The sequence below is a fragment of the Oncorhynchus mykiss genome, chromosome 17 (genome assembly GCF_013265735.2).
Source record: "Oncorhynchus mykiss isolate Arlee chromosome 17, USDA_OmykA_1.1, whole genome shotgun sequence".
NCBI lineage: Eukaryota > Metazoa > Chordata > Actinopteri > Salmoniformes > Salmonidae > Oncorhynchus > Oncorhynchus mykiss.
Window position 1 is genome coordinate 29,659,596 of NC_048581.1, and position 27,234 is coordinate 29,686,829.

At 46.8% G+C, this 27,234-nt stretch overlaps 1 protein-coding gene across 2 annotated transcripts in view; it reads right to left on the reverse strand.

Moving 5' to 3' along the window:
- Positions 1 to 23,563, reverse strand: part of LOC110495135 (alpha-1,6-mannosylglycoprotein 6-beta-N-acetylglucosaminyltransferase B-like) — a 158,761-nt gene extending 135,198 nt beyond the window's left edge. For both annotated transcript variants that reach the window (XM_036949664.1, XM_036949663.1), the window contains exons 1-2: positions 22,917 to 23,563; positions 16,521 to 16,633 (exon numbers count right to left, since the gene is read on the reverse strand). In XM_036949664.1, coding sequence (XP_036805559.1) covers positions 16,521 to 16,633; positions 22,917 to 22,984 — 181 coding nt within the window. In that variant the 5' untranslated portion in view covers positions 22,985 to 23,563. The remainder of the gene's footprint in view (positions 1 to 16,520; positions 16,634 to 22,916) is intronic.
- Positions 23,564 to 27,234: the final 3,671 nt, after the last annotated feature.

The following is a 27,234-nucleotide window of genomic DNA, read 5'->3' on the forward strand; positions in this document are numbered from 1 at the left end:
TGCATTTGTGCGCGTGTTGTGTGTGTGTGTGTGTGTGTGTGTGTGTGTGTGTGTGTGTGTGTGTGTGTGTGTGTGTGTGTGTGTGTGTGTGTTGGGGTGTCAGTATAAGTATGTGTGAGTGTGTGGGTAGAATCCAGTGTGTGTGCACAGTGTCAGTGCCAGAGAGTAAAAAAGGGTCAATGCAGGTAGTCTGGGTAGCCATTTGATTAGATATTTAGCAGTCTTGTTTATCAGTCTTTTAGCTTGAGGGTATAAGTTGTTCAGGGTTCTGTTAGTTCCAGACTTGGTGCACTGGTACCGCTTGCCGTGCGGTAACAGAGTCTATGACTTGGGTGGCTGGAGTCTGAACATTTTCAGGGCCTTCCTCTGACACCGCCTGGTATACAGGTCCTGGATGGCAGGGAGCTCGGCTCCAGTGATGTGCTGGGCCATACTCACCACCCTCTAGGTAGTACCTTGTGATCGGGTGCCTTGCAGTTGCCGTACCAAGCGGTGATGCAGCCAGTAGATCTTTTGAGGATCTGAGGGCCCATGCCAAATATTTTCAACCTCCTAGGGGGAAGAGGCGCTGTCGTGCCCCCTTCACAACTGTGTGGGTGGACCATGTCCATGTTCATCCATGATCAGCTCTGTTGTCTTGCTGATGTTAATCATGTTCCAGAGGGGAGATGTGGTGTGTTGTGGAGGCTAGGAGATGATAAGAGCTCGGCATTAGGGGGCTGTTATGGTTGTGAGTGACAACTCCATCACAGTGAGACGTTGTAAACACTGGAGGCAACAGCGAGGCGCATTAAGGCGTTATCACGCCGCCGTGAGAAATGCAAAACATGACAGCTAATATTGGCGGTGCCTGCGATGAGAGGTGGCAGCGCCGATTGTTGGCAGCTGGGGTGTGTGTGTGTGTGTGAGAGAGAGAGAGAGAGAGAGAGAGAGAGAGAGAGCAAGAGAGAGACAGAGAGAGAGATAAATGGAGGGTGTGTGTTTGTGCTCGCTCAATTCCCAACAATTGAGAGAAAAGCTTCACAGGAGCTCAGTGACAGTCTCTGCTGGCAAACGCTACAACTGGGGCCTTGAAACACATCTCACACTCAAGTCAACCTGTCTAACTGCTCCGCGAGGCTCAGAGAGACTCATCTTTCCTTCTATTCACAGCTCTGTTTTTCTGTTGTTCTTTTGAATTTCTTTTCACGTTGGAATCAGCTGTCAGGGCTGGCTTTGGTTGTCTGTACATCCTCCAGGGTGATAAAAGACTCAACGCAAATTAACAGAGACAGACAGACAGACAGACAGACAGACAGACAGACAGACAGACAGACAGACAGACAGACAGACAGAGAGAGAGAGAGAACTGGAGCGCTGGAGCCTACCCTCTTCTCTAGTTTTTTTCCCATTCGCTCCACTAAATTCAACATCCTTGACTGTCCATCCAGTGACATAACTCTGACAGTGTGTATACTGAGGGATGAGTTTCTATGAAATGAGAGGGGGAGCGAGATAGAGAGATGTGAAAGAGATTAAGAAAGAGGTATGAAGGATGGAAAGGGAAGAGACAGCAGAGAGGTGATTGAGTGCGAGATGTGGAGGTGGAAGGACGCTGAAGGCGAGAGAGAGAGGGAGAGAGAGGTGTAAATCTTCTTCCAGCTTGAATATGGTGCATTAAATATGACATGGGAAATGAGGGCAGGGAGAGAAGAGATAGAGGAGTCACAGCTCCAGTAGTCGTTGCCTGGATCATGTCCTTTCTCTCCCAGTGCTTCCCTGAGGGGCACCCATGTCATATCCTGTCCTCCTTAGCGCCAGCTTCCTGAAATAGCACTGGAGAGTACTGGGCGAAGCCTTCCAGCAGTGTACTACTGTATGAATGAGCACTGCTTGCTAGTCTCCCAGAGACTAAGCCTACATACTGTGAATATATCAGGCGCTAACATCTTAGCATACTGTATATCATGTGCTAACATCTTAGCATACTGTATATCATGTGCTAACATCTTAGCATACTGTATATCATGTGCTAACATCTTAGCATACTGTATATCATGCGCTAACATCTTAGCATACTGTATATCATGCACTAACATCTTAGCATACTGTGTAGCAGGCACTAACAATTAGTATGTCTGCCAGTCCCTAGCATTGCAGCGTTAGCATCCTCCTATCTACTACTGTATATGAGCGCTGCTTGGATTGTCTCCTGGATACTAAGTCTACGCATTGTGCGTGCTGTATATCAGGCACTTACATCTTAGAGTTAGCATCTTACTATCTGCTACTGTATATGAGAGCTGCTTAGATGTTTCCCAGTAACTAGGCCCAGGCCCGGTCCTGGCTGTTCTACCACCCTAGACCCCAAACATTGCCGCTCTCCTCCCCCGCAAAACTAAAATAGTGTAGTTTACACTGTCGGCACCGGCAATGGCATTTTTTGAATGCCCATCCATGTGTTAGGCACAGTGAGAAACGCAGGGATATTATCTTTTTGGCTATGATGCGGCTTGTTAAAAAAAAGTATGAATACAAACTTGAAATCACTGATTATCATGATTATCAGTTGTGAGTAGCCTGATTGTCCATTTCAATGGAGAGTTCGGCAAAACAGTGAGTGGTGGCAGAGGCTAAATGAGAGGGTTGCGTTTGACACTGCCTCTCGCTAAGGGGGAGCATTCTAACCCCTGAAACTTAGAGCCTCCTTTGTTTGGGAGCCGGCTATGCCACTTTTAAGATAGCGGGGCCTGGTTAGAGCGTTGGGCCAGTATCCGAAAGTTTGCAGGATCAAATCCCCAAGCCGACAAAGTAAAAAACTTTTGTTCTGCCCATGAACAAGGTAGTTAACCCTACTGTTCCCCAGTAGGCCGTCATTGTAAATAAGAATGTGTTCTTAACTGGCTTGCCTAGATAAATAAATTTTACATTTTAAAAAGTACAAAATATCTGTGTCAAATAAATGAATTCCTCTTGCCTCAGAGCGATCATTACTGTCTCTTTCAAACAAAGGCAGGGAGCATTCTTCCGGCTGCGAGGGCCCGCGGTGAACAATCTTCGACACCGACAGCACAGTGAAAGATAACAAAGGGGAAAAAGTAATAATGAATACCTCAGCAGTGCTAGCAGCTGTAGCTGTTCGTCTCACAATTAGTATTCAGTCTCACTCCAGGCAATTGATTAATGTATTCATCTCAGAGGGAACGAGAGAAGAAGAGGAGAGGGGTGAACAACTAATCTGAGTTATGCCTCGGTAGGTAAGCTCCTGGACTTTATCAGCCCGGGCCAGTAACGACAACCAAGAATGGATGTTTTTTCCCTACTTTTCTCAAAAACACGATACAGTGTAGTGTCGGTAGCTTCCCACCGACAGCCATCAGAGAAATCTGAAGACTACTAATGTATCAGTGGTAAGCCCTGTAGTGAATACTACGGGGTGTCAGGACTGGGGGGAGGGGGGAATAACCGGCTTAGGGGGAGAAGCGATGAGCTAGCAACCTATGGCCAAAGCTGGATGTGCTTTGTGCAGTTGACAAGGTAATTGAGGCGGCTATGGCGTTGCAGTCACCTTGCTGGTACGGAACGAATATGAGAGAAGGTTTTGCATGGAAATTCCTCATTAAGCGCGAGAGGGGAATAGTGCTTATGCCACAGGAGTATAGGCCTGTTGAGCGAGGACATATTTTTCCCCCTTAAGATGCACCTTCTGGCACTGTGGATGGGCTGCGGTTTCAGGGAAACCGGGCAAATGGGGGGCAAATGTTGGCAAGCTGGTGATTGCAAAGGGAGGCAATAGGTTTACTGTAGTTATGCGGCGAGGGCTTGGTGTACATGTCGAGGCAGAAGTGTTCAAGTGAAGTGCGGAACACTTTGCTCTTGGCAGAGCGCAATGACTTTCCTGAGGCTACATCACAAATGTCCACCGAACCGGTGAGTAACAGTTCACAGGATGCAGACATCTGCAGAGTCTGGAAAACTCTAGGCTATCTCCATGATCTATATTACACGGTGCAATCAGACACATACTATGTTGCCCGTGGATCTGCACATTACAAATATAATTAGTATTCAACCAAATGCCTCCAGAGTCTCCATCCAATCTACTTTATTACAATTCACCTGCATACACTCCATGCCAGCTAAACTGGCCTGAGGCAAAGCAGGAAGTGCTGCCGATGCTGCTGCTCTCCCCGTGTGATTGTACTTCCTGCGGAGGCTATAGCACGAGATTGTCATGCGAGATTTGCTCGACACACGCTGATGAGGAAAGGCGCTTAGGGGGGAGGGGGGGGGGGGGATAGGCGCTCGCACTGATAAACAACATGTACGAAAAATGTAGAGAGCACGGAGGGCGAGGGGGAATCGGGGGCAAACGTTGCGTGCCAATCACCACCTCGCCAAGAGAAGAGGGTGGCTTTCAAATGGCCTCACGTTTCTAGTGTACTAACGATGACTGTAGTTCCTGATGAAAGGCTAGAGCTTCTATACCTGCCTTCATCACAACTGCATTCTCAAAAGGTACAGCACCACTTTCTCGGCCTTCGACTCTCTCTTTGTGCAGTGTGGATGACCAATGATAATGGTTACTGCTAATGGACCACAGTCTTCACATGTTAATGCAGCACCTTTTCACTTCTCCATTAACAGCAATCTCCCCATCTATTGGTCAGGTACACAATGTGTCATCCCCTTGTCCCACAAGACAAGTCAATTGCTGTGAGCCCTATCATAACAACGACACTATGTGCCGTCATTACAATGACTCTTTAGTTATTGTAATGATAGCACACAGTAGACTCTTTAGTTAAACAGCTCTGGTTCTGGCTGGTACTGGGACCCGCTCCATCTCCTTAGCCACGTAGGGAGCTATTACATTAATCTGTCGAGACAGAGTCTGCCTCCCAGACGGCACCCTATTCCCTATATAGCCCACTACTTTTGACCAGAGCCGCATATGCCCTGGACAAAAGTAGTGCACTAAATAGGGAATAGGGTGCAATTTGGGATGCAAACAGGAACTCAGGGAGGAGGGCTGTAGCTCTTTGTCCCACTAGGGAGACAATAAACACTGAGTGAGCTAGCTCTTAGACAAATATAGTACTGAAAGTGAAACATGGCGGTTTGGGGCATAAGAGACTGTCGCCTTGTTATCACTGTAAACTGCAGGGCTGAAATGGGTTTTATGGGGAACTGCCTTTGATCCAGTCGTCTCCAAACAGTATCTTACTTATATTCATGAAATATTCCTCTTTCTTATTCTTCCTCCTCTCCCTCTGTCATTTGCGTCTAATTACTTTGTTTTCTTTATGCAGAAATTCATTTTAAATGCAGATCTCTGTTATACCTCCTACTTCCTCTCAATTCATCCCTCTAACAGTCTACAGTAATTCCTCCATTCTCTATCCCTCCTCCATTCTCTATCCCTCCTCCGTTCTCTATCCCTCCTCCGTTCTCTATCCCTCCTCCGTTCTCTATCCCTCCTCCGTTCTCTATCCCACCTCCATTCTCTATCCCACCTCCATTCTCTATCCCTCATCCATTCTCTATCCCACCTCCGTTCTCTATCCCTCATCCGTTCTCTATCCCTCCTCCATTCTCTATCCCTCCTCCGTTCTCTATCCCTCATCCGTTCTGTATCCCACCTCCATTCTCTATCCCACCTCCATTCTCTATCCCACCTCCATTCTCTATCCCACCTCCATTCTCTATCCCTCCTCCATTCTCTATCCCACCTCCGTTCTCTATCCCTCCTCCGTTCTCTATCCCTCCTCCATTTTCTATCCCTCCACCATTCTCTATCCCTCCTCCATTCTCTATCCCTCCTCCATTCTCTATCCCACCTCCATTCTCTATCCCACCTCCATTCTCTATCCCACCTCCATTCTCTATCCCACCTCCATTCTCTCGTTTCCTCATTCACTTGATTATTTTCTCTGTCTGTAACACGCAGGGCTTGTTGACTCAGTGCGTCTAACACGCAGGGCGGGTTGACTCAGTGCGTCTAACACGCAGGGCGGGTTGACTCAGTGCATCTGTAACACGCGGGGCTGGTTGACTCAGTGCGTCTAGCATGCGGGGCTGGAGAGAGAGCGGATTTCAGCAGAGCCCAGTGAGGCAAGGCAAGTGAAAGCTGATAATCCATGGAAGCGAGAGGAGAAGAGGAGACTCTGTCGGTGTAACAAGGGAATAGGAATTCTACTTATATACCCCCACATTGAGAACATGTGACATCAGTGCTGCGCTGGTAACAAAGCTCTCCTGTCGTTTGAGTGGGTAAGTATCTGTGTACAACAATGGACTATCAGCATATATGAGGATATACTCGAGGTACTGTACTATGTGTACTATGTACTATGTGAACACAAAAGCTTATTTTGGACTGAGCACACTTCCACCCTCACCTCTGGTGTTCTAGAGAATAGCGCCTTGTTACCGCTCTTCCTGAGGGGATTCAAGGTGACAGACTAATGCTAGTCACACTCTGTAATAGTATTTTTGTAGAAAGATTTGGAAGCTCCGATGTATTGGACTAGCACTTTTCTTTCGCCTTGAATCCCCTCAGGAAGAGCGGTAAGAAGGCGCTATTCTCTAGAACACCAGAGGTTAGGGTGGAAGTGTGCTCAGTCAAAATAAGCTTTGAGGTCTTTGTGTGTGTGTGTGTGTGTGTGTGTGTGTGTGTGTGTGTGTCCGTGTCTTAGCTAGACCAGTGGTTCTGCAAGTGGTGCTCGTCGTCAGAATGAAAGGGCCACTTGTTTCCAGGGCTGACTTAGAGAGAGCAGATGGAACCAGCTCTCCCATCTCTCTCTTCTCCATCTTGTCCCACATTGCTGCTGTCGCCCCATTCATTTTCTGCCAATTCATCTGACACCCACACACACAAACTCCTGTGGTAAACTTCTAGGTTGGACACTCGGCAGCGCTTAATGAGCTCAGTCCAGATGTCTCTCCAGGCAAAAGCGCATGAGTGGTTAATTAATCAAGTGTGCTCTCACTCTCACACACACACACACACACACACACACACACACACACACACACACACACACACACACACACACACACACACACACACACACACACACACACCTCAACACTACAACATCCTCTCTCAGAGTTAGAAGGGCTTTACATCAGATTATCCTCCCTTATGAGTTGTTCATCCTCGGCTAAAGGACCTAAATCGCCTCTTGTTTTTTACTCAGGCAGTGGCGGGACAGCTGCTCGCCAGAGAGGACCCATCCCTGACTTCACAGTTCACACCTCGTAGAGTAGGAGACGGTGGCACAGCTCTTTCCCGTCCCGTCATTGGCCTGCAGTCCTCAGTCAAGGTCATGTGACATCTGCAGTCGGTCAATGTGATAATGAGATTTCTGTGGTGAGATATTAAGCGGCAGTATGCAGCTTTCAGAGCCTCAGCCCCTCACAACAGCCTTCAGAAGACACTTACCAGACCCCTGATGAATCGCCAGGGTTACTGCACATACGACAAGTGCTGATGTGAGTGAGTCTTCCTTCGATGCTGCAGAGTGTATGCAGACCAATGCTCGCTTAGAAGTGATGCAGTACACCGCACTGCACTCATACAGGGATATGTTTCTTTTGTGTGCAGTGCCACAGGGTAGGAGTAATGGTGTTTCTGTGTGACCTACAGTAACACCACACCCACAGCTCCCTCTGACTAGACAACCCTCAATAGACAAACCCCACAGCTCCCTCTGACTAGACAACCCTCAATAGACAAACCCCACAGCTCCCTCTGACTAGACAACCCCTAATAGACAAACCCCACAGCTCCCTCTGACTAGACAACCCCTAATAGACAAACCCCACAGCTCCCTCTGACTAGACAACCCCTAATAGACAAACCCCACAGCTCCCACTGACTAGACAACCCCTAATAGACAAACCCCACAGCTCCCACTGACTAGACAACCCTCAATAGACAAACCCCACAGCTCCCACTGACTAGACAACCCTCAATAGACAAACCCCACAGCTCCCTCTGACTAGACAACCCCTAATAGACAAACCCCACAGCTCCCTCTGACTAGACAACCCTCAATAGACAAACCCCACAGCTCCCTCTGACTAGACAACCCCTAATAGACAAACCCCACAGCTCCCTCTGACTAGACAACCCCTAATAGACAAACCCCACAGCTCCCTCTGACTAGACAACCCTCAATAGACAAACCCCACAGCTCCCTCTGACTAGACAACCCTCAATACACAAATCCCACAGCTCCCTCTGACTAGACAACCCTCAATAGACAAATCCCACAGCTCCCTCTGACTAGACAACCCTCAATAGACAAACCCCACAGCTCCCTCTGACTAGACAACCCCTAATAGACAAACCCCACAGCTCCCACTGACTAGACAACCCTCAATAGACAAACCCCACAGCTCCCACTGACTAGACAACCCTCAATAGACAAACCCCACAGCTCCCTCTGACTAGACAACCCCTAATATACAAACCCCACAGCTCCCTCTGACTAGACAACCCCTAATAGACAAACCCCACAGCTCCCTCTGACTAGACAACCCCTAATATACAAACCCCACAGCTCCCTCTGACTAGACAACCCTCAATAGACAAACTCCACAGCTCCCACTGACTAGACAACCCTCAATAGACAAACCCGACAGCTCCCACTGACTAGACAACCCTCAATAGACAAACCCCACAGCTCCCACTGACTAGACAACCCCTAATAGACAAACCCCACAGCTCCCTCTGACTAGACAACCCCTAATAGACAAACCCCACAGCTCCCTCTGACTAGACAACCCTCAATAGACAAACCCCACAGCTCCCTCTGACTAGACAACCCCTAATAGACAAACCCCACAGCTCCCTCTGACTAGACAACCCCTAATAGACAAACCCCACAGGTCCCTCTGACTAGACAACCCCTAATATACAAACCCCACAGCTCCCACTGACTAGACAACCCCTAATAGACAAACCCCACAGCTCCCACTGACTAGACAACCCCTAATAGACAAACCCCACAGCTCCCTCTGACTAGACAACCCTCAATAGACAAACCCCACAGCTCCCTCTGACTAGACAACCCCTAATAGACAAACCCCACAGCTCCCTCTGACTAGACAACCCTCAATAGACAAATCCCACAGCTCCCTCTGACTAGACAACCCTCAATAGACAAACCCCACAGCTCCCTCTGACTAGACAACCCCTAATAGACAAACCCCACAGCTCCTTCTGACTAGACAACCCCTAATAGACAAACCCCACAGCTCCCACTGACTAGACAACCCCTAATAGACAAACCCCACAGCTCCCTCTGACTAGACAACCCTCAATAGACAAACCCCACAGCTCCTTCTGACTAGACAACCCCTAATAGACAAACCCCACAGCTCCCTCTGACTAGACAACCCTCAATAGACAAACCCCACAGCTCCCTCTGACTAGACAACCCCTAATAGACAAAACCCACAGCTCCTTCTGACTAGACAACCCCTAATAGACAAACCCCACAGCTCCCTCTGACTAGACAACCCCTAATAGACAAACCCCACAGCTCCTTCTGACTAGACAACCCCTAATAGACAAACCCCACAGCTCCCTCTGACTAGACAACCCTCAATAGACAAATCCCACAGCTCCCTCTGACTAGACAACCCTCAATAGACAAACCCCACAGCTCCCTCTGACTAGACAACCCTCAATAGACAAACCCCACAGCTCCCTCTGACTAGACAACCCTCAATATACAAACCCCACAGCTCCCTCTGACTAGACAACCCCTAATAGACAAACCCCACAGCTCCCTCTGACTAGACAACCCATAATAGACAAACCCCACAGCTCCCTCTGACTAGACAACCCTCAATAGACAAACCCCACAGCTCCCTCTGACTAGACAACCCTCAATAGACAAATCCCACAGCTCCCTCTGACTAGACAACCCTCAATAGACAAACCCCACAGCTCCCACTGACTAGACAACCCCTAATAGACAAACCCCACAGCTCCCACTGACTAGACAACCCCTAATATACAAACCCCACAGCTCCCTCTGACTAGACAACCCTCAATAGACAAACCCCATAGCTCCCTCTGACTAGACAACCCTCAATAGACAAACCCCACAGCTCCCTCTGACTAGACAACCCTCAATAGACAAACCCCACAGCTCCCTCTGACTAGACAACCCTCAATAGACAAACCCCACAGCTCCCTCTGACTAGACAACCCCTAATATACAAACCCCACAGCTCCCTCTGACTAGACAACCCTCAATAGACAAACCCCACAGCTCCCACTGACTAGACAACCCCTAATAGACAAACCCCACAGCTCCCTCTGACTAGACAACCCCTAATAGACAAACCCCACAGCTCCCTCTGACTAGACAACCCCTAATAGACAAACCCCACAACTCCCTCTGACTAGACAACCCCTAATAGACAAACCCCACAGATCCCTCTGACTAGACAACCCCTAATAGACAAACCCCACAGCTCCCTCTGACTAGACAACCCTCAATAGACAAACCCCACAGCTCCCTCTGACTAGACAACCCCTAATAGACAAACCCCACAGCTCCCTCTGACTAGACAACCCCTAATAGACAAACCCCACAGTTCCCTCTAACTAGACAACCCTCAATAGACAAACCCCACAGCTCCCTCTGACTAGACAACCCTCAATAGACAAACCCCACAGCTCCCACTGACTAGACAACCCCTAATAGACAAACCCCACAGCTCCCACTGACTAGACAACCCCTAATATACAAACCCCACAGCTCCCTCTGACTAGACAACCCTCAATAGACAAACCCCACAGCTCCCTCTGACTAGACAACCCTCAATAGACAAACCCCACAGCTCCCTCTGACTAGACAACCCTCAATAGACAAACCACACAGCTCCGTCTGACTAGACAACCCTCAATAGACAAACCCCACAGCTCCCTCTGACTAGACAACCCCTAATATACAAACCCCACAGCTCCCTCTGACTAGACAACCCCTAATATACAAACCCCACAGCTCCCTCTGACTAGACAACCCCTAATAGACAAACCCCACAGCTCCCTCTGACTAGACAACCCCTAATATACAAACCCCACAGCTCCCTCTGACTAGACAACCCTCAATAGACAAACTCCACAGCTCCCACTGACTAGACAACCCTCAATAGACAAACCCGACAGCTCCCACTGACTAGACAACCCTCAATAGACAAACCCCACAGCTCCCACTGACTAGACAACCCCTAATAGACAAACCCCACAGCTCCCTCTGACTAGACAACCCCTAATAGACAAACCCCACAGCTCCCTCTGACTAGACAACCCTCAATAGACAAACCCCACAGCTCCCTCTGACTAGACAACCCCTAATAGACAAACCCCACAGCTCCCTCTGACTAGACAACCCCTAATAGACAAACCCCACAGGTCCCTCTGACTAGACAACCCCTAATATACAAACCCCACAGCTCCCACTGACTAGACAACCCCTAATAGACAAACCCCACAGCTCCCACTGACTAGACAACCCCTAATAGACAAACCCCACAGCTCCCTCTGACTAGACAACCCTCAATAGACAAACCCCACAGCTCCCTCTGACTAGACAACCCCTAATAGACAAACCCCACAGCTCCCTCTGACTAGACAACCCTCAATAGACAAATCCCACAGCTCCCTCTGACTAGACAACCCTCAATAGACAAACCCCACAGCTCCCTCTGACTAGACAACCCCTAATAGACAAACCCCACAGCTCCTTCTGACTAGACAACCCCTAATAGACAAACCCCACAGCTCCCACTGACTAGACAACCCCTAATAGACAAACCCCACAGCTCCCTCTGACTAGACAACCCTCAATAGACAAACCCCACAGCTCCTTCTGACTAGACAACCCCTAATAGACAAACCCCACAGCTCCCTCTGACTAGACAACCCTCAATAGACAAACCCCACAGCTCCCTCTGACTAGACAACCCCTAATAGACAAAACCCACAGCTCCTTCTGACTAGACAACCCCTAATAGACAAACCCCACAGCTCCCTCTGACTAGACAACCCCTAATAGACAAACCCCACAGCTCCTTCTGACTAGACAACCCCTAATAGACAAACCCCACAGCTCCCTCTGACTAGACAACCCTCAATAGACAAATCCCACAGCTCCCTCTGACTAGACAACCCTCAATAGACAAACCCCACAGCTCCCTCTGACTAGACAACCCTCAATAGACAAACCCCACAGCTCCCTCTGACTAGACAACCCTCAATAGACAAACCCCACAGCTCCCTCTGACTAGACAACCCCTAATAGACAAACCCCACAGCTCCCTCTGACTAGACAACCCATAATAGACAAACCCCACAGCTCCCTCTGACTAGACAACCCTCAATAGACAAACCCCACAGCTCCCTCTGACTAGACAACCCTCAATAGACAAATCCCACAGCTCCCTCTGACTAGACAACCCTCAATAGACAAACCCCACAGCTCCCACTGACTAGACAACCCCTAATAGACAAACCCCACAGCTCCCACTGACTAGACAACCCCTAATATACAAACCCCACAGCTCCCTCTGACTAGACAACCCTCAATAGACAAACCCCATAGCTCCCTCTGACTAGACAACCCTCAATAGACAAACCCCACAGCTCCCTCTGACTAGACAACCCTCAATAGACAAACCCCACAGCTCCCTCTGACTAGACAACCCTCAATAGACAAACCCCACAGCTCCCTCTGACTAGACAACCCCTAATATACAAACCCCACAGCTCCCTCTGACTAGACAACCCTCAATAGACAAACCCCACAGCTCCCACTGACTAGACAACCCCTAATAGACAAACCCCACAGCTCCCTCTGACTAGACAACCCCTAATAGACAAACCCCACAGCTCCCTCTGACTAGACAACCCCTAATAGACAAACCCCACAACTCCCTCTGACTAGACAACCCCTAATAGACAAACCCCACAGATCCCTCTGACTAGACAACCCCTAATAGACAAACCCCACAGCTCCCTCTGACTAGACAACCCTCAATAGACAAACCCCACAGCTCCCTCTGACTAGACAACCCCTAATAGACAAACCCCACAGCTCCCTCTGACTAGACAACCCCTAATAGACAAACCCCACAGTTCCCTCTGACTAGACAACCCTCAATAGACAAACCCCACAGCTCCCTCTGACTAGACAACCCTCAATAGACAAACCCCACAGCTCCCACTGACTAGACAACCCCTAATAGACAAACCCCACAGCTCCCACTGACTAGACAACCCCTAATATACAAACCCCACAGCTCCCTCTGACTAGACAACCCTCAATAGACAAACCCCACAGCTCCCTCTGACTAGACAACCCTCAATAGACAAACCCCACAGCTCCCTCTGACTAGACAACCCTCAATAGACAAACCCCACAGCTCCCTCTGACTAGATAACCCTCAATAGACAAACCCCACAGCTCCCTCTGACTAGACAACCCCTAATATACAAACCCCACAGCTCCCTCTGACTAGACAACCCCTAATAGACAAACCCCACAGCTCCCTCTGACTAGACAACCCCTAATAGACAAACCCCACAGCTCCCTCTGACTAGACAACCCCTAATAGACAAACCCCACAACTCCCTCTGACTAGACAACCCCTAATAGACAAACCCCACAGATCCCTCTGACTAGACAACCCCTAATAGACAAACCCCACAGCTCCCTCTGACTAGACAACCCTCAATAGACAAACCCCACAGCTCCCTCTGACTAGACAACCCCTAATAGACAAACCCCACAGCTCCCTCTGACTAGACAACCCCTAATAGACAAACCCCACAGTTCCCTCTGACTAGACAACCCTCAATAGACAAACCCCACAGCTCCCTCTGACTAGACAACCCTCAATAGACAAACCCCACAGCTCCCTCTGACTAGACAACCCCTAATAGACAAACCCCACAGCTCCCTCTGACTAGACAACCCTCAATAGACAAACCCCACAGCTCCCTCTGACTAGACAACCCTCAATAGACAAACCCCACAGCTCCCACTGACTAGACAACCCTCAATAGACAAACCCCACAGCACCCTCTGACTAGACAACCCCTAATAGACAAACCCCACAGCTCCCTCTGACTAGACAACCCTCAATAGACAAACCCCACAGCTCCCTCTGACTAGACAACCCCTAATAGACAAACCCCACAGCTCCCACTGACTAGACAACCCCTAATATACAAACCCCACAGCTCCCTCTGACTAGACAACCCTCAATAGACAAACCCCACAGCTCCCTCTGACTAGACAACCCCTAATAGACAAACCCCACAGCTCCCTCTGACTAGACAACCCTCAATAGACAAACCCCACAGCTCCCACTGACTAGACAACCCTCAATAGACAAACCCCACAGCTCCCACTGACTAGACAACCCCTAATATACAAACCCCACAGCTCCCTCTGACTAGACAACCCTCAATAGACAAACCCCACAGCTCCCTCTGACTAGACAACCCCTAATAGACAAACCCCACAGCTCCCACTGACTAGACAACCCCTAATATACAAACCCCACAGCTCCCTCTGACTAGACAACCCTCAATAGACAAACCCCACAGCTCCCTCTGACTAGACAACCCCTAATAGACAAACCCCACAGCTCCCACTGACTAGACAACCCCTAATATACAAACCCCACAGCTCCCTCTGACTAGACAACCCTCAATAGACAAACCCCACAGCTCCCTCTGACTAGACAACCCTCAATAGACAAACCCCACAGCTCCCACTGACTAGACAACCCCTAATAGACAAACCCCACAGCTCCCTCTGACTAGACAACCCTCAATAGACAAACCCCACAGCTCCCTCTGACTAGACAACCCCTAATATACAAACCCCACAGCTCCCTCTGACTAGACAACCCTCAATAGACAAACCCCACAGCTCCCACTGACTAGACAACCCTCAATAGACAAACCCCACAGCTCCCTCTGACTAGACAACCCCTAATATACAAACCTCACAACTCCCTCTGACTAGACAACTCTCAATAGACAAACCCCACAGCTCCCACTGACTAGACAACCCTCAATAGACAAACCCCACAGCTCCCTCTGACTAGACAACCCTCAATAGACAAACCCCACAGCTCCCTCTGACTAGACAACCCTCAATAGACAAACCCCACAGCTCCCACTGACTAGACAACCCCTAATAGACAAACCCCACAGCTCCCTCTGACTAGACAACCCCTAATATACAAACCCCACAACTCCCTCTGACTAGACAACCCCTAATATACAAACCCCACAGCTCCCTCTGACTAGACAACCCCTAATATACAAACCCCACAACTCCCTCTGACTAGACAACCCTCAATAGACAAACCCCACAGCTCCCTCTGACTAGACAACCCTCAATAGACAAACCCCACAGCTCCCTCTGACTAGACAACCCTCAATAGACAAATCCCACAGCTCCCACTGACTAGACAACCCCTAATAGACAAACCCCACAGCTCCCTCTGACTAGACAACCCCTAATATACAAACCCCACAACTCCCTCTGCCTAGACAACCCCTAATATACAAACCCCACAGCTCCCTCTGACTAGACAACCCCTAATATACAAACCCCACAAGTCCCTCTGACTAGACAACCCTCAATAGACAAACCCCACAGCTGCCTCTGACTAGACAACCCTCAATAGACAAACCCCACAGCTCCCTCTGACTAGACAACCCTCAATAGACAAACCCCACAGCTCCCTCTGACTAGACAACCCTCAATAGACAAAGCCCACAGCTCCCTCTGACTAGACAACCCCTAATAGACAAACCCCACAACTCCCTCTGACTAGACAACCCCTAATAGACAAACCCCACAGCTCCCTCTGACTAGACAACCCTCAATAGACAAACCCCACAGCTCCCTCTGACTAGACAACCCCTAATAGACAAACCCCACAACTCCCTCTGACTAGACAACCCCTAATAGACAAACCCCACAGCTCCCTCTGACTAGACAACCCTCAATAGACAAACCCTGCAGCTCCCTCTGACTAGACAACCCCTAATAGACAAACCCCACAGCTCCCTCTGACTAGACAACCCCTAATAGACAAACCCCACAGCTCCCACTGACTAGACAACCCTCAATAGACAAACCCCACAGCTCCCACTGACTAGACAACCCCTAATAGACAAACCCCACAGCTCCCTCTGACTAGACAACCCCTAATAGACAAACCCCACAGCTCCCTCTGACTAGACAACCCCTAATAGACAAACCCCACAGCTCCCTCTGACTAGACAACCCCTAATATACAAACCCCACAGCTCCCTCTGACTAGACAACCCCTAATAGACAAACCCCACAGCTCCCTCTGACTAGACAACCCCTAATAGACAAACCCCACAGCTCCCTCTGACTAGACAACCACTAATAGACAAACTCCACAGCTCCACTTAGATAGGGCCAGCGACACACACACACTCACACAAATAGTGTTTTCTCTACCTTCTGTCCGGATGGTGAAGGGGGAGTCCCCAAGCCTCTTGGCTGAGAACTGGCCCCCCAGGGAGGTCATTAGAAAACACAGGCTGAAGAAGCCGATCCCCACCACAAATATCCTGGATGGAGGGGTGGGAGGGAAGACAAGAGAGAGGGAGAGGAGAGAGAACGCATGGACGAGAAGAGGGAGGAGAAGGAGAGAGAGTGGGAGAGAAGTGATGAAAGAGTGCGGGAGGGAGGAAAGTGAAAGATTGTTGACGAGAAGAGAGAAGTATGAAGAGATAGGACGAAGGGAGGAAGAGAAGAAAGGAACAGTCAGAAAGCAGATCAAGGACAGCAGCACAGTAAAGAACATACATTAGGAAACACAGGCAATTAGACCGACCCAGCTGAGGAAATGAAAGTCAAAACGTCAGGGAACATTTTAGTTCCCGTCTCCCTCCCCCTGCTAACTGGCACCCCCATCCAGGCATCCTCAGGTTCCCCAATTAGGGACAAGCAGCTCCTTCCAAAATTCCGATAATTGATGTATTGTGTCACGCACACCAGAGATAAAGAGGAGGCTTCCTCCTTCATTCCCCACGGGGCTAAACGAACGATGCCGGCTGGCTGGCACATTCTGTAACGGACTATGACAGTGAGTAGGGGAGGAGAGGAGTATACGTTGCCCACGCTTCATTCTACCTAGACATCCCTGTATGCAGAGTACGCTACAGTAGATAAACAACCGCCTCTACCCACCACTACTTGTGCATGTCTACACAGTCAGATACAGTATGCCTCTACACTTATGCATTCTCGGAGCAAGAGCATTGGACCGTTATAGTACGTACAGTAGCAAATGATGCAGTGCTAGCCACATACTGTATGCCTTTGTTACTGTGCCAGCAGAGGAAAGCTAGAACTCACAATAGCGAGACAAATGATTGAATAATTCATGCTGTAGCTTGACTCTGAAGCGGAGCGAGTGGAGTTTGCTAGAACGCTGGATTCCGTGAAAGTTTTGACACTCCATGAACAGTAAAAAGCAATGTCATGTGAGTTCAGATTTAACATACTGGGATAATTGCAAGATATTGAATGTAGAACGATGCTGTCGAGAGTGATAAAGAACGGGGGGGGGGGGCTCAGTCCGGCTTTCAACTTACTCTTGAAAGTTGTGATTGTGGAACGTGAAAGGTACCATTTTGAAATGGAGTATTGCATCATCAGTCGTCCTCTTGGCATGTCAGTCATTGCATCATCAGTCGTCCTCTTGGCATGTCAGTCATTGCATCATCAGTCGTCCTCTTGTCATGTCAGTCATTGCATCATCAGTCGTCCTCTTGTCATGTCAGTCATTGCATCATCAGTCGTCCTCTTGTCATATCAGTCATTGCATCCCTTTAGAGAGATATTTATAACTTGTCGGAATTGTCCAGATCAACCAGCCCATGTCAGCTAATGTTTTTTAGCCCATAGATTTGTTTGTCATTTTTCGAGTCACTCAAATATCACATGAATACACATTAGACATGGCGAGACATATAGAAAGTGAGCGTTAAAAACGACATCTTTTCTCTTCGCCCCGTGAACAAAATGTGTAGAATTGCAGAAAATAAGCTTTAAAACCTGCAGAATGTTCTCTCCGCCAACAAGAGGGGTATCAGTTTGTGTCATGAACAGTGCTTGTGCCTACACAAATAGACGTGGTGTGCACCCACGGGGGGGGGGGGGGGGCTCGGGATGTTCCCCAATGGTGGAAGTGGGAGGGGGGCTGAGCGAAAAGGTTTAGGAACCCCTGATTTAGACAGAGCATAATGACAGAATAAGAAGCTGAGGTAGGGAAACCATAAAAATATCAGCCTAGAACAAACAGCATGGAGACATTCATTATTGACTGTAGATATGTATTTTTCCCCGGGAAATGGAACATTGTGGAATATTGAAATATCACATCCATCTGCTCCAGCATACTGTGTGAGTACGTCTGGATGATTCAATCGCTGTCTGGGGGAGCGGAGAGACGAATCCTGTAACAGATTTGAATCCTATAACATATTTTTTTATCTGGCGAGGGGGGTGGGGGGGTGGAGGAAGGTTGGATTACAGCAGGGTGTATCTTGGATTCTCGTCCAGTAGCCCTAACTGGGATTGGGATTTTTTACCTGGCTATGACCATCTGGTCACAAAGCTATTTGAGAAAGTCATAGAGTTGTGGGGTGCGTCCTAGTACTGTTGAATGACTTAATTTTCTGTTCCCTTTCCTTTGGGCCACTGACCATAGGCAGGTACAGCAGTTAACAGTGGAGGCTGAGGGGAGAACGGCTCATAATAATGAGTAGCGGAACAAATGGAATGGCAGCAAGCAGCTGGAAACCACGGAAACCATGTGTTTGATGTATTTCGTACCAAATCACTCCGACCATGCTGCTTCTACCAATCCATTTTGTTCAGGTCAGTGAGTAAACTAAGGGAAATAAGGGGACAAGGACAGCAATGTAATACTATGTGGACGCAGTCAAACTCAGAGGGAACAGGAGCTGATTAAATGGAAAAAGCAAAGGGCTCAAGTCAACTTCTCTTTCTAATCCCTCATTTCCCAAACTTCTCCCTGTGACCTTTGGGCTTCTTTGGGCTCTATAATCCTGAACAAGGCCATATGGAGTGTGTGTGTGTGTGTGTGTGTGTGTGTGTGTGTGTAATGTGTATGTGTGTGTGTGTGTGTGTAATGTGTATGTGTGTATGCATAAGTATGCTTTGCCATGGGCACGTGTACGTTGTCCCTAATGCTTCTGCATGGTGATGCAGTGTTCTTTTCAATGATGTGTGCTTCGGAGTGCATGTCTGTCAAAGCACTGCGCCCCAGTCCCGTCTCAGGGCGATCGATTCCATCTTTCCTCCCTTATTGTTTATCCCTATTTCAAAGCCCCTCCATGAGGGTGATAGAGGACCTGAGGGTGATAGAGGGCCTGAGGGTGATAGAGGACCTGAGGGTGATAGAGGACCTGAGGGTGATAGAGGACCTGAGGGTGATAGAGGGCCTGGGGTGATAGAGGGCCTGGGGTGATAGAGGGCCTGAGGGTGATAGAGGGCCTGAGGGTGATAGAGGACCTGAGGGTGATAGAGGACCTGAGGGTGATAGAGGACCTGAGAGTGATAGAGGACCTGAGGGTGATAGAGGACCTGAGGGTGATAGAGGACCTGAGGGTGATAGAGGACCTGAGGGTGATAGAGGACCTGAGGGTGATAGAGGACCTGAGGGTGATAGAGGACCTGAGGGTGATAGAGGTCCTGAGGGTGATAGAGGACCTGAGAGTGATAGAGGACCTGAGGGTGATAGAGGACATGAGGGTGATAGAGGACCTGAGGGTGATAGAGGACCTGAGGGTGATAGAGGACCTGAGGGTGATAGAGGACCTGAGAGTGATAGAGGACCTGAGGGTGATAGAGAGGTGATAATAAAGGAGGATTAGACACAGGGCCTGCCGGACTCCTCTCTAATTAAAACGCTTAAAGTAAATGCTTGGGTCGGGTAATTGGATCAGACGCACAGATCCGCTATCTCCTAATTGGCTTGCAGCACGTACCTACGCTTATCAGATCTCGCCCCCAGGTTGATTGAAGTGAACCGGCGGTTGGGTTGTTTGGTGCTCAGCAGACAGTTTTCTAATAATTTGGTAGGCTGTTTTTTTCTGCAGTCTTCCGCTTACGTTCATTGTTACTGATGTTAATGGGACAATTAGGATTGCCCTCTGTATAATGATTTTTTTAATGATTTGTTTTGAATGTAGGCTAGTTCACAGAGGCAGACCAATTCTGACATTTTTACCACTAATTGGTCTTTTGAGGGTAGTTTATTTTTTTCCCTAGTTTACATTCCCTCTTCTGCTCGCATTTTCCATATAAGCAATGGCTTTACTTACTCTTGTTATTACCCTAATAAAGTTTAGAAAGCAAACCTTGTGAAGGTATGGTGTGGCTATTATTAAGCTTTAGCTACTGCAGGCCTATGATATGAAGGCAGTGTGCCACGGCGCTCCAACTGACTATGACGGTTGAACTTGAGGTGAGGAAGACTGTTTCAGGCCTACCAGAGTTACTCCTAGAATCTAACAATATAATGCTTATCTTTATACAAAGAATATATATGTAAAATCTTTGTCTATATATGTATTTTTTAAATGACATTTTATATATATATATATATATATATATATTAATCCAAACTGTGCAGTGGCCAATTAAGGAATGGAAAGAGACATCTGTTAAAAAACACTAAAAAGTTTAACTACATTCGGAGATTGTCAAGCCAAGCCTTCGATACTGAGTAAGGAGGGATGTGCTTTCTGTTTGTCTAGATTGACAGTCTACTTATTTCTGGTGTTGAAGTGATATTGAAGTGCCCAAAGTCAATATACGTTGTTTCATTGGTTGCGTGTTGCATTGACACAAAAACCTGTTGGTGGAAAATGTGTTGCATATATTTTATATAATTAGAAATATAGCATCAAAATGTTGAAAATGTGATTGCCTGCAGTCGGCTCTGATCGTAGTGTAATCTAAATGCAGCCTGATTGAACCTCAAATCTGCACACTAGGATTTGAGGTCAAAGCCTTTGAACCAGAGAAAATGATAAGGGTTTATAAAAAATATAAACATTTTTACAGAATGGAGAATTTATATCAATGTTAACCCCTTGGGGGACAGGCCGAGACAATGGAAAAAATCCGGATGCACCACGGTCTGCCACTAAGGATGGCAGACCGTGACAGACTGACTTGCTATTCCAATGGTTAACGTGTATAAAATACCCCCTTCATATCTACAGTACAGTGCCTTCAGAAAGTATAAGTGCCTTATAAGTACCTTCAGACTTATTCCACATTTTCTTGTGAATTCAAAATTGATTAAATATCATCTGTTCACCCATCTACACACAATACTCCATAATGACAAAGTGCAAAACATATTTTTAGACATTTTTGCTAATTTGTGCAAATTAAATACAGAAATGGCTCATTTACATAAATTTTCACACCCCCCAGTCAATACTTTGTAGAAGCATCTTTGGCAGTGATTACAGCTGTGAGTCTTTATGGGTAAGTCTCTAAGAGCTTTCTACACCTGGATTGTGCAACATTAGCCCATTATTTTTTTTTTTTATTCTTCAAGCTCTGCCAAATTGGTTGTTGATCATTTCTAAACAACCATTTTCAGGTTTTGCCATAGATTTGAAGTAGATTTAAGTCTAAACTGTAACTCGGTCACTAAGGAACCTTCTTTTTAAGCATTTCAGTATAGATTTGGCCTTGTGTTTTAGGTTATTGTCCTGTTGAAAAATGTATTAATCTCCCAGTGTCTGGTGGAAAGCAGACTGAAGCAGGTTTTCCTCTAGGATTTGACCTGTGCTTAACTCCATTCCGTTTATTTTTTATTCTGAGAAACGCCCCAGTCCTTAACCACTACAAGCATACACATAACATGATGCAGCCACCACTCTGCTTGAAAATATGGAGAGTGGTACTCAGTAATGTCAATTGCATTGACAAATGTTATGCTGTATTACTTCAGAGCCCCGTTGTAAACAGGATGCATTATTTTCACTGAGTTAAAGGTTAGTATTGTGGAGTAACTACAATGTTGTTGATCTGTCCTCAGTTTTCTCCTATCACAGCCATAAACTCTAACGGTTTTAAAGTCACCATTGGCCTCATGGTGAAATCCCTGAATGGTGTATTCCCTCTCTCCAGCAACTGAGTTAGGAAAGACCCTTGTATCTTTGTAGTGGTGGACTAGGTGTATCGAAAAACATGACTCAATTTTGACATTATGGGGTATTGTGTGTAGGTCCTGGTCAAAAGTAGTCCACTATATAGGGAATATGGTGCCATTTGGGAATATGGTGCCATTTGGGAATATGGTGCCATGCTAATGAAGCAAACCAAGCTCGTTAGCTCGCTAGGTTGATAATGCGCTTTACGTGCTTCCCGTTGACATACGGATACAGCTGTGAACACGGGAATGTCATCTCTAATTTAATCTCGTTTCTCTGTTAGAGGAGGGAAAAAAACAGCTGGTGTTGTCGGGAGACTCCGTCAACAGATTACCAAACACACTCACGCGCATGCAGGATGGTGGATGAAAACACCCATGCAGGCACACGTACTGCTGCCAATGTATCCGTTTATTGTAATAGAATTATGGTCAGGGATTAGGTGTAGCCTATAGACATGCTGGTGATTCAATACATTAATTCTCGTCATTGATTAGGTTAAATGACAAATAACCTTTAAGTTAAATAACAATAAGTTGGGCTTTTAAAAAGAAATGTGCTATTCCATGACAATATCTTCATTTGTAATAAATGAATACCAAAGCCTAGAGTGGAAATATTAGGCTACACATTATTTGTCTCTTACCTGAAAGGTTTGAACGTCACAAGCCATCTTCTAACCATTATTTTACCGTCGATGTTGCCAGTAATCATTTCCCAAAACACGCAACCAAACAAGCGACCCCCGACATCGTTAACCTCGCAACCTGGGCCTCAACTAGGTGCTGAAACTGCTGCACGCCGCCTGCGTTTTAGGGATTCAACGTTTTAGGGGTTCAACTCCCAGAAAATAGTCAGATGTGAGATTTTATCCATAAGTTTTCGTTTAATTGAATCCGCGAACAGTATCTTAAACGAGAGTTCTGACTTCTTGAAATCTGAGCGAAGTCTGTGTTTTTAATCCTACGTTTTAGATTGCATTATGTCACTTTGCAAATTTAAAAAAAAAATCCCGATTTTAGTCGCTGCAGATTGTCCGGGTAACTGGAACGATATGGTCTGCCGCGTATTAGGGCAGCATTCCTCAAAGCAGATGTGGAAGAAAATTTAGACCGAATCAGTGCAACTTGGTCTCCAAAATCCCTGTTCCCAATATGTACACTCAGAGAACGAAGTCTATTGGGTGCCTTTCCTCTCCGAAGAAAGCAATGAACTAATGCGCCTTAGAGCGTTTGTCCTCCCGTATCCTTTGAGGGCTTTACTCAACCTCCTTTCCACGCGAGTGCTTTTGGGTGTCTGGTTCGGGAGGGTTGAGAAATTGAGGTGCGTTTGATAGTTAGGGTGCTACCTTAAGCACACGATTCGTTATAGCGCCATCTACGGTTTTTGTTCAAGACACCTTGTGCCACCAGTGACATTTATATCATTATATTAATATTATATTAAAGTTTTGCTGACTTAGATAATTATTGTGCAAAAACAGAAAATTTCGTTACCATGCCTTGCATTGGTAATTTTATAATATTGCATATTGTAAAACTATTTGTCCGGTAGCTCTTTCAAACAAATATTTGTGTAAACTACTCATATTCCAATGTCTCTTCAAATAAATGCCACGCTGATAGCCCATCCAGCGGCGGAGATGTTAACCCTCCGTTATAGCTGTCTATTTCAGGACCATGGACAGCGACCAAACTCTACGTCGATTCGGATGCAACAGTGACACCCAGCGGTCACTTGAACGGCGAACATAGATTCGCTTCATAATAACGACATTCCCTTAAATTATACTGCAATGTTGCTTCATTGGTATAGTGTTTATATATGCATCCAGAATACACTGAGTTGTCCTCTATTAAGGTAAGAAGTTGGTGGTTTGATTAACTATAAACTTGTAAACGGACACTGAATTTGTGGCATTTCATCTAGGGAAGAAACAGTAAATCGTTGAGCTGCTCATACAGCTGAACGTGAAACTATCATCAGAATTGAATCTGACACACAATAAGCTATAAGACTACTCGGCACATTCCCTGTGGGCCTGGAATGGGCCGGGGTATAAAAAAACAACACCAAAAAGGAGAGAAAATCATATTCAGACACATCACAAGTCCCTTCACACTTTCCAGCTCTCTGAATCACTGGTGCAGTGGAGCAGAAATCAACACAGAGCGAGTCAGTGAGAGCAGATCTGTAGGGGCCCAAATGCAGATGACAGAAAATAGAAATCTCCAGCCCAGTCATGCATGAGAGAGAGACACTGATGTGTCATTTTGACTGACAGGCAGCACATTGGCCCTCCAAATTAAGGTACATGATCACTGGTTCAGGGACTCTGTCTTGGTCTATCCTCAGTCTGTTGTGGACAAAAACACTATTGTGAATTAGGGATACCTGTTATGATGATTTTACACTCTCTACCGAAATGCGGACCATGTGTTGCTTCCAGCCTGTCACAAATGGATGACAAAATATAATTCTACTATATCCTTTCCATGTCCCATGCAACTACTTGTGGATGTTTGCACACACACACACACACACACACACACACACACACACACACACACACACACACACACACACACACACACACACACACACACACACACACACACACACACACACGAGAAAAGAGATCAATGCAGTCTAAAGATCATTCTGTCACAGACATACTCATTTGCTCTGCAGTGGCATGGGGCTCCACTCCTCACAGTGGGCGCAAATAACCCTTAACGCCATTGGCGGTTTACTGAGGCACGTAGTGTTATGGCTAAACCTGCTCCGTGTACAGTTCTGCACCATAGTGGATCCAACCCAATGTTCAGTACCTGCTGTCATTCTGGTACTCAACGCACAATGGCAACCATCATTATAGCTGCAGACTGTGCAAGAGTGTATAAATCCCTGGTCCTTGTCAGAGTGTTATGCTTGAGGGATGTATAACATTGAAATCAGCATAACTGGTGTCATCCATATTCCATACCAATACACTGTAACAGTAGACAGAGACAGGAGGGAGTATGGTGCCAGCATCAGTAACAGAGCAAAGAAGCCTTTTAACTTCTTTTTTTTAAAGCTAGAGAAATTACCAGGGGCCTCATTTATATTTAAAAAAAAATTAGATTTATACTTGAACTTAGTCGTAAGATCATTTCCGATAGTGTGCTTACGTTGGATTCTTAAAAGACACTTGCTTACGCAGGTTTTAAGAAGCCCATTTGTCATTTACGCACCTGTGATCTATAAATCTCAAATGACCTTAAAATTGACGGCACCTGCTCTTCAGCAGTCCGATGGTGCGCTCTACAACCGACCTTGTTCTGCCGTGCGCCAAATTGTAGCGTATTTCCTCTGTTGTTCTGCGACCACCTAATCGTTGTGTTACATTATTTGGCACGGTTAATGGGCTCTTATACATATTTTTTTAATAACTCACCGAGAAGCCACCCGCCTCCACTCTCACCAGCTTCTAGACGCAGGCCTACTCTGAGGTGGCACAGAACGAACGAGTGGTGCGTAGACCCTGGCCACTTGGAGCATACATTGAGTAGTCGCATACAGGCATCACTAATTATTTGAACATTCAATGAATGGAAATTATTCCTGTTAACATTTATATGTTCATCTACAGACGGTACGCGTAAGGCAATATGTGTGCAGTTAACTGCACTTATGACCCCTGGGAAATTAAAAGAGTTGACAAACTCGGCTTTCTCGCGCGTCTGTTCGTCGGCTGAAAATGGGAAACTAATGTATCTCGTGGACAATACGTGTGGAATCACCTCGATCACATGTGGCAGGATGCGGCTGAATGATGGCTGTGATATACCCACGTACAAATCTAACAGAACATTTCTTGGGAGACAATAGCGATTTACAAGCCATGGATCATCATGCGCAAAAAAGTAATTCCGGTCTTTGAAAACTCTCTCCCTTCCATAAGCACGGTTTTCAATGTCTTCCAATAACGCAAGAACAGCCATGGTTACTTTTTTCTAATTTGACACACTATTTATAGAACATCCACCCTGTTTTTAATTCAAAACACCTAGCGTCTGGCAATTAATTCCTCACACCTTTAATGGATCATTCTTAACAAATTGTTCATAAAGCTGCCGCAAAGTTCACTACAGGCTTGGACGTACAGTGAGGAGAACAAGTATTTGGTACTCTGCCGATTTTGCAGGTTTTCCTACTTACAAAGCATGTAGAGGTCTGTAATTTTTATCATAGGTACACTTCAACTGTGAGATACGGAATCTAAAACAAAAATCCAGAAAATCACATTGTATGATTTTTAAGTAATTAATTAGCATTTTATTGCATGACATAAGTATTTGATACATCAGAAAAGCAGAACTTAATATTTGGTACAGAAACCATTGTTTGCAATTACAGAGATCATACGTTTCCTGTAGTTCTTGACCAGGTTTGCACACACTGCAGCAGGGATTTTGGCCCACTCCTGCATACAGACCTTCTCCAGATCGTTCAGGTTTTGGGGCTGTCGCTGGGCAATACGGACTTTCAGCTCCCTCCAAATATTTTCTATTGGGTTCAGGTCTGGAGACTGGCTAGGCAACTCCAGGACCTTGAGATGCTTCTTACGGAGCCACTCCTTAGTTGCCCTGGCTGTGTGTTTCGGGTCGCTGTCATGCTGGAAGACCCAGCCACGACCCATCTTCAATGCTCTTACTGAGGGAAGGTTGTTGGCCAAGATCTCGTGATACATGGCCCCATCCATTCTCCCCTCAATACGGTGTAGTCGTCCTGTCCCCTTAGCAGAAAAGCATCCCCAAAGAATGATGTTTCCTCCTCCATGCTTCACAGTTGGGATGGTGTTCTTGGGGTTGTACTCATCCTTCTTCTTCCTCCAAACACGGCGAGTGGAGTTTAGACCAAAAAGCTCTATTTTCGTCTCATCAGACCACATGACCTTCTCCCATTCCTCCTCTGGATCA